Source organism: Myiozetetes cayanensis, unplaced genomic scaffold (genome assembly GCF_022539395.1).
Source record: "Myiozetetes cayanensis isolate MyiCay16 unplaced genomic scaffold, myiCay2020 scf2-11, whole genome shotgun sequence".
Taxonomy (NCBI): Eukaryota; Metazoa; Chordata; class Aves; order Passeriformes; family Tyrannidae; genus Myiozetetes; species Myiozetetes cayanensis.
The window spans coordinates 101188784-101200914 of record NW_026087411.1 but is presented as its reverse complement, the minus strand read 5'-3'; the positions used below and the strand labels follow the sequence as shown (position 1 = coordinate 101200914).

Sequence of the window (12131 nt, the reverse complement as noted above, 5' to 3'; positions counted from 1 at the left end):
ACAGGAGCAAGTTTTGCTCACAGTCTTCCTCTTATGCACAGAGCTGCCAAAAACTCCAGATCAAAGAGAATGTTCTATCTAATACATATCTCCTGTGAACAGCCTGCTGAACAACTCAGATTTTGAAGGCTCCTTCCAAACCTTGCTCCTTTCCAGACCTTAAAGTGTCTTCAGGGTACAGATTAACTTATATGGCAATGAGGTGCTTTACCACCATGAAATTTGAAGACAAAATCATATATATAAAAGTGCAGAATCAACAGCTTTACCTTTCTTTCTTGAAGGGGAATCTGTCTTGCCAGTTGGTTGGGTTGAGCAAGCTGCAGCTTGTTTTATTTCTTCACTGGCAGACAACGGTGATACAGCTGCTCCTGGCAACTCTGTCTCTGGCTTATTTGTCTCAACTGGTAAGGGCTCACTTTCATCAGCAGTTGCTGCATCTGCTTGTCCAAGGGCAGGTGAAGGAGACACTGTATTAAACTCCTCTATAGGAGAGCTCTGGATGACCCGAAAGTGAGTGCTTTCAGAAGGATTTACATCCACGACGCTGGTTTCTTTTGCTTTGAGCAGAGAACTGGCCTGTGAGGAAAATTAAGCAGATTACTATAAAGAAAAGCTCTTAAAAAATGCAACAGCCAGAGTTTAACCTGTTTGGTTCACTCCAGTGAGACGAGATCCTCAAGATAACCAACTACAGCAGAAAGCCATCACTAAGTGAGATGGAGACTACAGTGCACTAAAGACCTTTCTGCTGTGTGTCTGCTTGCACAGAATTCATCTGTATCTTGGGGCAAGGAAAGATTTGTTCTGCAATCTGCTCTACAGTCTTCATGTTCCACTCACCTGCACATCCCACCTCCCACCCTGCCTTTCTCCCTGCCTGTGAAAATCTTGGCTTTCCTTCAGAAGGTAACCCTGACGAACAGGAGAAGGTAGTGCAGACTGAAGTCCTTGCACACTCAGGATGCTCTCAGGCACCAGGACACCATCATTCATCTATACCCCAGATTTAGATTTTAAATAATTTTATAGGAACAATTTCAGATCTTCTCTGAGTGTAGGATAGGAAGTGTTCCTACAGAGGGGAGCTGAACTACAGCACCTACTCTATAGATGCTACAACCTTCACATCATAGCAAACAAACAACTTTGACATGAAGATGAACAGCATCCAGAGTGTAACTCCCAGTTCAGGTATGGCCAGATCAACTCAGAATAGCTTGTCTAAGGACAGAGACAGGAACTTCACAGACAGGGAAAAGCCTCCAGGAATAAGATTTGCAACACACGCCAGGTTGTGTGACTGGGATAAAAAAAGATATGCCTAAATCTGCTGACAGGAAACCCTAAATTCTAGACTGCAAATGCCAACTTCGAACTCCTGCATGGACGTGTGCACTTAAATCAGTTCTCTATGAGCAGAAAATAGCTCCCAGTTTTCTTCTAATACACACAAGGAGGAGAATAACACAAAGGTGATGGGACAGCTCATCCTTGGCCTGTTATAAGAAGAGACTAGAGCTCTTCTGAAGAAATTAAGAATTCGGGATTTCCATCCCTGCTTTTGTCACTAGTTACCAACAGTGAATTAAAGATAAATTATAACAGTGCCATTATAACTCTGGTGCCATCAGCAGAACACAGAAACCTTCTTTCTGAGCAGGATACCCACTGCCCTGGCCTGCAAAGCAGGATTTTCTTTTTTCTTCATACTGTGTGTGACCTCATCTCTCCTGCATTCCTGTCTGCAGAGAAGCCAGCCTTCAGTAGGAGGGGCCAAACCCCTGCACCATCCCAGCTCCCACAGTCACAATATTCCACTGAAACCTGACCTTTATTTCTCACACCCTAGGGCAGACATAACTCCCCCTTTCCCTTTCCCATGCAGATGCTCCGACTCCACAGCCATCACAAGGAGGTGACAGGACCTGACGGAACTGCAGCGTACGCAGCTGCCACAGTCACTGTGCAGCACAGGAGACAATGCTGCCGGGACACTGCAGATCCCACCTCCTAACTGGGCCAAATGGCACCAAGCCAGTCCTCTCAGCCAAGAGAATTGCATGTCTGGGCATGCAGAAATACAGGTGTTTCTGGATGCTTATGTACTCAAGGAACACATTTTCATTTTTGTGAAGCATACTGCAAACACCAAGCACCTAATTTCCATCTTAAGACCATTTATGAATTTCAATAATTTACCAGAGGACATTGGGGTTGATTTTATCTGTTTTTTAAGCTTGTAACTTTTACAAGACTAGGTCTCAGGTACTCCTTATTTTCTACTGTATATCATCACTGTTGAGAACATCCATGATGTAAGATCCAATACCTCCTAAGGAGTCAGATGCAATTGTCTTACACAAAAAACTGTAATTTTATGTAAAAGGAGGATCCATTCTCTTTTCAGCAGTCTGCAGCAGAATAAGCAGATGTGCCCCATTAAAGCACAATAGATGCTAGCAGGAATTAAACAAATTACGTTGGATACCTTTGCAGCCTGGGGTAGCTCTCCCCATGCCCAGTGCATGTGGGGATTATCCTTCAGTCCACTTCTGTCCATAGGTTTACTGACTAATTCCGAGTCACTTTGAGGAGTAGGAGGGCGTGAATCTGATTGGCTAAAGAAAGACAAAAAAAGTTACAAAACCAAAAGTAATCACAATGCACTAAGCACTTTCCAAACTGATATCCACCAACCCAAAGCATTGAAGATTAAAATAATCATGAGCCAACTGAAAGTATAAAGGGATGACAAAATGGTTAAACAGTTCAGGATCCTCTGACACTGGTATTCAGAGGTCTCACCCATTTTATAATAAGTGCTGTTAAGGATTTGAAAACCTGAAAGAGATGGAACAAGAACACTGGACCTGAATATTTCCAGAGGATTTTTGGTTTTCTGTATGGAAAAAACAATGTGGATGGTACCAGCAGCAGCAGATGAATAGTTGTTAGTATTGCTATAATGGATGTGAAGTGCAGAAATTACTCACTTGCATCAACAAGACACCTTACCCTGACTAAGTAATAGATTAGTCTAAGGAATCCAGTTGACTCCTTCTTTCTACTAACTTGTTCATGTTTATATGGAGAACAGCAGGAGAACTACACAAAGAATTTGATCCCTTTCAATTCCAACATACTTAACTGTTTTGAGAACTACTCAATATAAGCTATATAATAATTAATTAGTAAATTATCAGCTTGTAGCATATTTTTAATGTGGTGAAGTCAATAATGTGATGTCAAGTCAGTCATTAATAACAAATGATTCACTGATTTTAAGGGTAAAAGGAAAAATTCTGATTACCTACTCTGCCTTTCATAGAAATTCATAGAATTTCACTCAGAACCCCCTAAACAAAGGCCATTATTTTTTGTCTGAGCCATAACGTGTTGGCATACTCATCCAATCCTGATTTAAAAACTACAAGCTACAAAATAATCCACAACATTCCTAAGTCAAAGGTCCAGACTGAGCTACTTTCACTCTCAAAACTAAAGGTTTCCTACCTCATGAAGTTCCCAACTTAATGAAGGTAGAATCACAGAATGGTTTAGGTTGGAAGGGACCTTAAAGATCATCTAATCCAACCACCCTGCAGAAGACATGCCAGGAGACCGAGTTGGTCAGAGCCCCATCCAGCCTGGCTTTGAACACCTCCAGGAACGGGAAGTCCACAAATTTTCACGGCATCCTGTTCCAGTGCTTCAATAGCCCCAGAGTGAATAATTTCTTACCAAAAGTCCAACCTAAAGCTACCCCCTTTCAGTTCAAAGCCATTGTCCCTTGTGCTGTCCTTACATGCCCTTGTCAAAAGTCCCTCTCCCTTTCAGATACTGCTCTAAGATCTCCCTCTTTCAATAAAAGGCAGTTCTATAGAGCTACCTGGTAGGGAATTCATTGGTCACAGTAAAATGATTACTTGACACTCACATCTGAAATAACAGCAACCTAATTATCTACTTTATTCATTGTTTTCATCTATATTGCAGTAAGATACACTTTGAATATGGACAATTGCTATGACTTTGTAGTTACAGATATTTATGTTACCTAATTAAATTATAAAACTTACAAGCCATACCACCGTGGAAGATCTTTTAGGTCCTAAGAATTTAAATTTTTTGTCAGTTCTCAGGGTATAACCTACAGTTTAACAGATGAAGGAGTACACAATATGCAATTTTAAAAGTATTTTCAAACTCTAAGAATTCAAGAAATGCATAGTGGATTTTTCAGCAACTGTCTACATCTCCCACTGAAAATTTCATAGGATTTGCAGTATTTTCCATGCTTAGGGTGCATTGAAACTTTGGAAATCAGGACCCTGGGCACTTCAGAAAATCTCAGCAAGCAATAATCCTCTTACTGGTAATTTAAACCTAAAACACCTAGATTTAAAGAAGTCTTGCTACTTAATTACTTCCCTAATCTGTGCGCTACAGCCATTTTAACCTTCAAACTACATTAGAAAAATCTCCAGTCTAGCCTTTGGAGTACGTTTAGTCCAGGTTCAATTACTGAGCCAACCTGAGAGAACAGAGGTATTGTTTCCATTTCAGCTAGAACCTCTGCATTTTTCAGTGAGAAAACTAATTTGGGGTGGAGAGAAACCTGGTTTTCCATAATTTTCCCAGAAAGCACTGTACTTTCAGTAGGGAAGTGCCCAGGCTGTTACTGAGGACCATGACTTACATGTATGTATGTTGAAGCAGGCAGAGTTCTGCTCTCTGAAGGCTCTTGATGGAAAAGGCTGTCTGATGATTGATGCACACATTTGGGTTTGCCTTGGGCTGAACTCTCTCATGCAATTCCTCTGTCCTTAAGTTAGGGACTGATCCAGCCCAGCTGAAATTCCCCTGCCTTGCAAAGATTGCTGAGATATTTCAGATCAAACTAGAGCCACCCATCCTGACAACACTGCACAAGCAGGAATGGAGACTTCAGCCATTTAGATCAGCACTCTGATTCACATCCCATAAATGATGAATACTTGTGTCACAATCCTATGTATTCCTTAACAAGCTGTGATTGTACTTAATCTAATCCAATGTCAAAGAACAGGAAACTTTGTCTGTAGTTGGCAGTTCTGCAATAGCAAACCGTGATGATCTCTGCAGTGTTTTCCACTGGAAGTAAAAAGATCTCTGAGAAAGCAGTAGTGTAACCTGAGAAAAAGTCCTGTCTTGACTGATGACAAAAAACCCATGAAAACACAGTCAGAAGGAAAGAGGCCTATGCCATGTACATGTCACAGTGATAACTGAGAGCCTCCAATCCTCCTCTTAGGTGGCCATAATAGAGTTCCTTATTTCACATGGAGGGAAAAAATTGCTGAAAGACCCACCAGCTATTTATTTCAACAGTTGCAGACACAGAGAAGGCCTCACTCAGACAAGTTACTACAGCACTTGAGCTACCTAGACTCTAAGACAGGTGAACTCCAGAGGAAAGTTTATGGAGCCACTCAGAGCACACCACTGCCCCATTCCAACCTGTGCACCTTCCCTTCCTTGCAATGAAAAACACTAAGGCAAAGAGCTTTGAAAATCCCAGGATCTCACTTTGACTTGGTGCTGCAACACAGTCAGGGGCAGACCTAGAAGCTGGGAAAACCTCAGGATTATCAGTTCTGATACAGCCTCAGGCACCTATGGCAACTATGGTGAGATAATCAATGAGTAAGTTAGCCTGATTTATTACTCAAAGCTCTCCCAGAATTAATGGAGATTTGTAGAGGTCATATTCAGACACCTACTTTAAGTTTTTTAACTGAGTTGCTGTGACCTCTCTCCCCTGACTTAATGGAGAGAAAGGGCCTGACTGCAGAATCTTGAGACTTCTCAAATTTAAGAGAACACAAAAAGTATTCAAAGTATTTTACTTTTGTAGAAAAGAGTCCACCCTTAAAGGAATCCTACCTACAGAGAAGGTTTAAGTCTTAGCCTCCTAAGCCTCCAACAGGATGCCTTAACTATTGTGTCATCTTTACTCTGCAACATTCTCCCCCAGTGCAGTCCAACACACAGAAAGTCTTCCCCTTTCCCAAACCAGACAACAAAGGAAGAGGAGTTTTCTTTTGGCATTGGACTCCTCCCATGACAAGTTTTTCATTTCTTATTGATCACTCAATCTCTGAGGTTTTTTTTTGCTTTTACTTTTGCAAGCTATGCACGAGCAAACAACTCAGGAAAACCAGGGGATAAAAATGTCATTAAAATATACACTGACTGTAAAAAGCTACAAGTCAATCTTCAGAGGAATGTAAGTTTTCATTAGCTATGTTCCTCCTTATTGGTGTTTTTATCATCTCAATCAACTTGAATTTTAACCCAGGTTATATCAGCCATCCTGGTTCAATGGATGATTCAACAAGGTAACTTACCTCCAGTCAATGCCCACAAAGAAGCAAGCAGAGGAAGTGGTTTTCAATGTCACTTTCAAAGCATCTGCATTAGCAGTAAGTACAGTTATAAATTCAACGAAGTTCACTGAGTATTAATGTGTTAAAAGCGTAATAGTATGTTAAAAGGAGTAAAGAGCAGTCCAGAAAAGAGGACAACTGTTCTACCTGTCTGGAAGAGAAAAGTGGGAAGATTGTTGAGGACAAGAGTTAGATAGGCCTCCATCTGCTGGAACAGTGAGGAGAGAGGTTTGCCCTGCACAATCTATAGGCTTACTGGACAGCATGTTGGGAGAAAGAAAAACAGTGTTGATTAACATAAACTCTTTCTGCATTAGCTACCTGAATGCTGAATTACATCTAGAGTTTTCAAAATCCAGAATACTGCAATCAAGAAACAAACAGAGGACACAGTTCCAAAAGCCATCAAAGGTACAGAGTACTGACATATGCTATCACCAGACTGGTGAGGTCAATCACATTAAGTTTTACAGACAGTGGAAAAAGTTTCTTCCAGAGTGCAATTCAAAACATTTAAATTGAGCCCATGCTCTGAAATAATCTCCTCACAGTCCCTTCCTCAGCCCCTCAACTACAGAGGCAGGATATTGAGATTAGACTTCTTAGCATAAGGTCTTGTGAATAGTGCTGTACTCCAGCAGTCTGCATGGAGGATGTGGAGCACACATGCATGGGGGTGCTCATACACAGACCTAATAGGAATTATAATGCAATGTACATAAAGTAAAAATTGTCCCTTTTTGCCAGGGTTCCACAGACAAGAAAGGAGGTCCAAGATGCTCTGATTTGACATGAAACGTATACACATGCACACAAATTCACATACAGGAAAAAGTAAGCAAATTACTGTATGTGTCCTTTTCACACAATAAATATTTCATGTCTATATTAAAAGGGACATGAAAAGCTCATATTCTTATTCGTTTAAAAAAAAATCTTATTTTTATACATCAATTCCAATCTTTCAAATTCTTAAAAGGATTACACTCAGAGTACTAAAGACTTATAGACCTGCATCCACCTAAGTCTTTACAAGGTGTGTGCATCAGGCAAATATTCACATTTCACAAAATATTCATCCTCTCTAGAGTATTTATAAACAAACAGTGACATTAACAGATAAAAATATTTTTCAGAATTTGAAGACCTGTATATTTTCTGAATCAAGGACAAAGCTTACCTAAAGTTTTTGTACACTATCTGAATGCAATTACAGAAAGCATTCATCTAACAATGGTCAGTGACCATGTTTGCTATCAAAACTTTTAGTATGACTTCACACAGCACTGGCATAGATGACTTTGATGGAAAAAAGAAGATGAAGGTACTACCTAAGACTGTAATATTAGAAAAAGTACCTTTGAAGAGGTGACCATTCTCCATCTGAATGAGGGTAAGGTGCAGATTGAGAAAGCACAGAAACCGCAGGAGCCTTTATGTCAGATACATCATCAACAAACACATCTGGAACAGGGATCCTAAGTATGGGGAAAGACGTGACATTTAAAAAACATATCTGAAAACTGAATTGTCATATACATCAAATAACAAAAAACCCTACTGCAGAGAAGAACTATAACGAGATAGAGAAATGGTATTTGTTTCAAACTTTCTAGTTCACACCACCACAGAGGATTCTTTTTATGTTCTCACTGTCATTTTCATTACTTTTGTTACTAACATTCCCAATAGCTCTCTAGCCTAAAGCTTTTATCTTAAAGTAACATGTTCATCACCCATATGTTCTAACTTAGAAATTACTGTTGGAAGGCATGGAATGGAATATTAACCCAGGTTTCCATTATATATATTAATTCCAATGCAATACCTTGAATTGTCCAATGGTTCTTTTTCTTCCTCTGAGCTAATCTCTATAGGAAACATATCTTCATCTTCTGATGTGTCTCCATGTGTGTCTTCTCTTTTTAAGCTGTCTATTTTATGGGTAGACTTCCTCCTCTTCTTCCTCCTTTTTTTCACAGAGTTACAGACTGGAGGTGTTTCAGTAGAAGACTGGGATCCATGGGTTTGGGGTGGTAATTGTGAGGATGCACCGGGGTCCAGGTTTCTTATCCTGTCTATGGAATTCCTCTTCAGCTGAGATTCCATTAAAGCAGTTCCCTCAGACAGAATGGGAGATGTGGAGAGATGATAAGGAATTACCTCCTGGAAAAGAAAAAATTCAAACCATGAAACATATTAGTTCTTTCACCAGTCATACAACTGGTTCTAAAACCTGTGCACAACTATCAAAATATAAGTCATTTATTCCTCAGTTCAGCATGCTTCTATGGCATATGGAAATTGTTCCACAGCTGCATCTCCTTAGACAAGCCAGGAACAATACTCTTAATAAAGAGCATCTTCTGAGCATCTAATATTGGCCAGGTTGTGGCATGAGTCTCTATCCACCTCATGCTAGATACAGAGCAGAAACAAAACCTTAGTCTACAACCTGAGCGTTTTGTAAAATCCAATTCCCCTTCTCAACTCAGATGACACATAGTAGTCAGATAGGTCACTGGTTTATAACCAGGTCACACAAACATCCTGCTATTCAATCATATATATACACATCTCTAAAGACTCATGGAAGTATTTCCAGCAATTTTCAGTCACCAAATAGCTGTTGCCACATACAAGTTTTAAAATAAAGATATAGAAATAAATACTGCATATGCACACAGTTCTCACCTGAAACAAGTAATATCATACTCAATATAAGAATTTGAAAACTCATCCTGTTCTGGACATAGACAAGAATTTTTGTGGATATCTGAAGAGAAATGCCTGCAAAATTTTCTTAAGTTACATTAGGTGTGGACTACTCAAAATTAATGTGACCATAATTTATACAGATAAGTATTTAACCACAGCAGACATTCTCACTTAAATATAATTCCACATGAATAATAGTTGTGAGGTCATGTTTACAGTGAGTACCAGAATTAATCTATGAACAAATGTTTACAGAGCATGTGCACTTTTACTGGCAGTCTGTCTGAGTGCATATGTTCAAATTAAAGATTTCCACAAAAAAACAGGTCCTTGGACCATTAACCTCTTTGCACGCAACTCTGGAGCATGTGAACTCTGTACATGCCATTTCTGTTCACACACTGGCATGCATATGATTTATTTTTCAGTCACATGTTAACATTAGATTTTTTCAAATCTCAGAAACTCAAAGAAACCCCAAAGTAACAGCACAGCATTTAATCTCCATAGCAGAAAATTGTCCAGAAACTTTCAAAATCATGAAATGGGTAAAAGTATATTTTTTCAACAAAAATTCCTAAAATCAAAACTGAGTCTGAAGAGCAGGCATTAAATTTTTAATGAATTAAAAGTACTTTTGACTCTTACCTGATCATTATCCGTCTCCTGCACAAAAAAGGCCTCCCCATTGTCTCCTAGTTTCATGTGCAAATCTACAGCCTCTCCATTAATTTCTATGTCAACCTGGAAGAAAGTAAGTATATTCTCATATGAAAAAAAAAGTTATTTTAGGTATACAGTTCCTGTTCAGCTGTCCTTCTGCTGTCACTTCTTAGGGAAGTGTAGAAAATCTTATAATAAACATAAAACAGTGAACCTCTCTGTTTCTTTCCTTGCCCCTTCACAAGGTAATCAATTACAAAAATGCTTTCCTAACTCATTCAGCTCATTCCTGTTTTGTTCCTTTACTCAGAAAGGTTTACAGCCATTATATAAAATTCTGAATATTTTTAAATATAGTTCTGAATGCTTCACTTGCCGCACAAATCTGTTTGGTTCTTCTAATTCATCGCCTAATTGTGCAAGAAGTACTTCCAAATGCAAATTCTTAAAAAGCTGTCTTTCACATTCATTAAACAGACTTCTCTTTACACTAAGAGAAGCAAAAATAAGAAAAATCATTTTACATTCAATTCATGTGTCTATTTCTTCCACACATTTATCACATCACTGTATACAGCCCTAATTATCTCCATTTCTTCTCCAAAGGATCTCTCTCTTTGCCTATAAATATTCTTGCCACCAACTCCATTTTCATTGTAAATTTTTTGGAAATTTGGACAAGTCTACATTTATGTTGTATTTCAGGACACAGTATTGGCACAGTTACATTTTCAACTTTTACCCATCCTAAATATTGGAATTTCTTTCTGATCCATGTAAGAATTGAACAATATCCATGTTGACTTTAGGATCTTTCTGCTGAACCATTATGGCTACATCAGAACCTAGACTGTATGTAGTTACAAAATATTTCCTAAAATAACCTGCCACCCATTACTCAATGGTAACTTCATATCTAATATCATATTACTATGTCATTCAGCCTGGTTACTTTTATTTCAAGGTACTCACTTCTTTTTCTAGCTTCAGTTAACCTCAACATTCTATTATCTGAAATTATTACTTTACTAATACCTCTTTGTTTGTAATTATCATTGAATGTGTCAAAGAAGTGGGTTTTAATACAGTCACTAACAGAATCTAATATAGACTCAAATTAACACATTCAAAATTTTGCTTTTTTGAAAATAAACATTACAGATTTCATGGTTTGTTTTGGTTTTTGTTATAGCCAATGTCTCATAAATTATGCTCTGAAATGCAAGAATTAGTAACAACCCTTTTAACTGAACCCTGCCTTAATTCAGGCCCTTTATAAAGGATGTCTAAAGAAAACCTTGATTAGCAAACCACAGCACATTCAGTAATCTTCATGCTATTAGAGTTAACTCAAAAACAAAACACACAGAAATTCTCAATTTTCTTACCACTTTCTCCCTGGAACGTAGAACTCCCATTTTCCCAAAGCGAACATGGAAAGGGGAACACTGAAGATTTCCATCTGGCTGACGTACAACAATTATATCTATACATCCCGACAATGTGGCTGGGTTCAGCCCCTTATAGAGCTCCTTCACAGTTACAAATACCTGCCCTGCTAACTGTCCAACGTAATTCATGGTTTGGACCTGAAAGGCAAACACAGAACAAATTAGATTTTGATCCCTGATTTCTATTTTAGAGATATTTGAGAGATGAAGAATCCAGCAGTGGGGTATTCTCTTTCACAAATTAACAATTGTACATAGAATCAGGATTTCCCACCTAACTTATTTACAGCTGATGCACGTTTGTAAAGAGCTTTAAAAAAAAAAAAAAAAAAAAAAAAGCGAATGAGACCTTGTAAGTCAGCAAATTGTAACAGCTTACAAAAGTTCATTAAAATCAGTTGCCTACAAAACCACTGTCAGACTTTTAGACTCTGAAGCTCATAAATACCTCCAATTATCTCTGAAGAGAAAAGCATTACTTCCAGAATAACATCTCCTCCTAGCATTTATTTGCCCTCAACACCAAACATACTTTTCTCATTATTTCCACAGGCTTTTAAGGGCAGGACAAGTGAATGGTTTTAAGCAGATCTAATTTTCCACTGCGCTGAAGTCAAAGACTGTTTTCCCACTTTACAGGGATTTCTCCCATTAAAAGATTATTATAATACATACAGACAATAGATGGGCATTAAGGTTGGACAAGCAACCTTCAATCCAGAGTGCTTGAACACTGGAGTTCTTCCTAATGCAACTTCACTGTTCTTGTTTCAAACAGCCTTTTAGTATCAGCAGTTTTATTAAAAATCAGACACGTGTTGATGGTTGAAGTCATTGCCTTTATTTCCTCTGCTCCTGGATTTGTTTA

The 12131-nt window shown here is 38.6% G+C and overlaps 1 protein-coding gene across 3 annotated transcripts in view; it reads right to left on the bottom strand.

Moving 5' to 3' along the window:
• The window catches only part of LPIN1 (lipin 1), a 55241-nt gene that overhangs the window by 26088 nt on the left and 17022 nt on the right, over nucleotides 1-12131 (bottom strand). For 2 of the 3 annotated variants that reach the window (XM_050315281.1, XM_050315282.1), the window contains exons 2-7: nucleotides 11201-11401; nucleotides 9798-9893; nucleotides 8260-8597; nucleotides 7790-7909; nucleotides 2492-2621; nucleotides 270-579 (exon numbers count right to left, since the gene is read on the bottom strand). In XM_050315281.1, the coding sequence (XP_050171238.1) occupies nucleotides 270-579; nucleotides 2492-2621; nucleotides 7790-7909; nucleotides 8260-8597; nucleotides 9798-9893; nucleotides 11201-11401 (1195 nt within the window). Of the gene's footprint in view, nucleotides 1-269; nucleotides 580-2491; nucleotides 2622-6578; nucleotides 6687-7789; nucleotides 7910-8259; nucleotides 8598-9797; nucleotides 9894-11200; nucleotides 11402-12131 lie in introns of all 3 variants that reach the window. The other variant, XM_050315283.1, reaches the window with a different exon arrangement.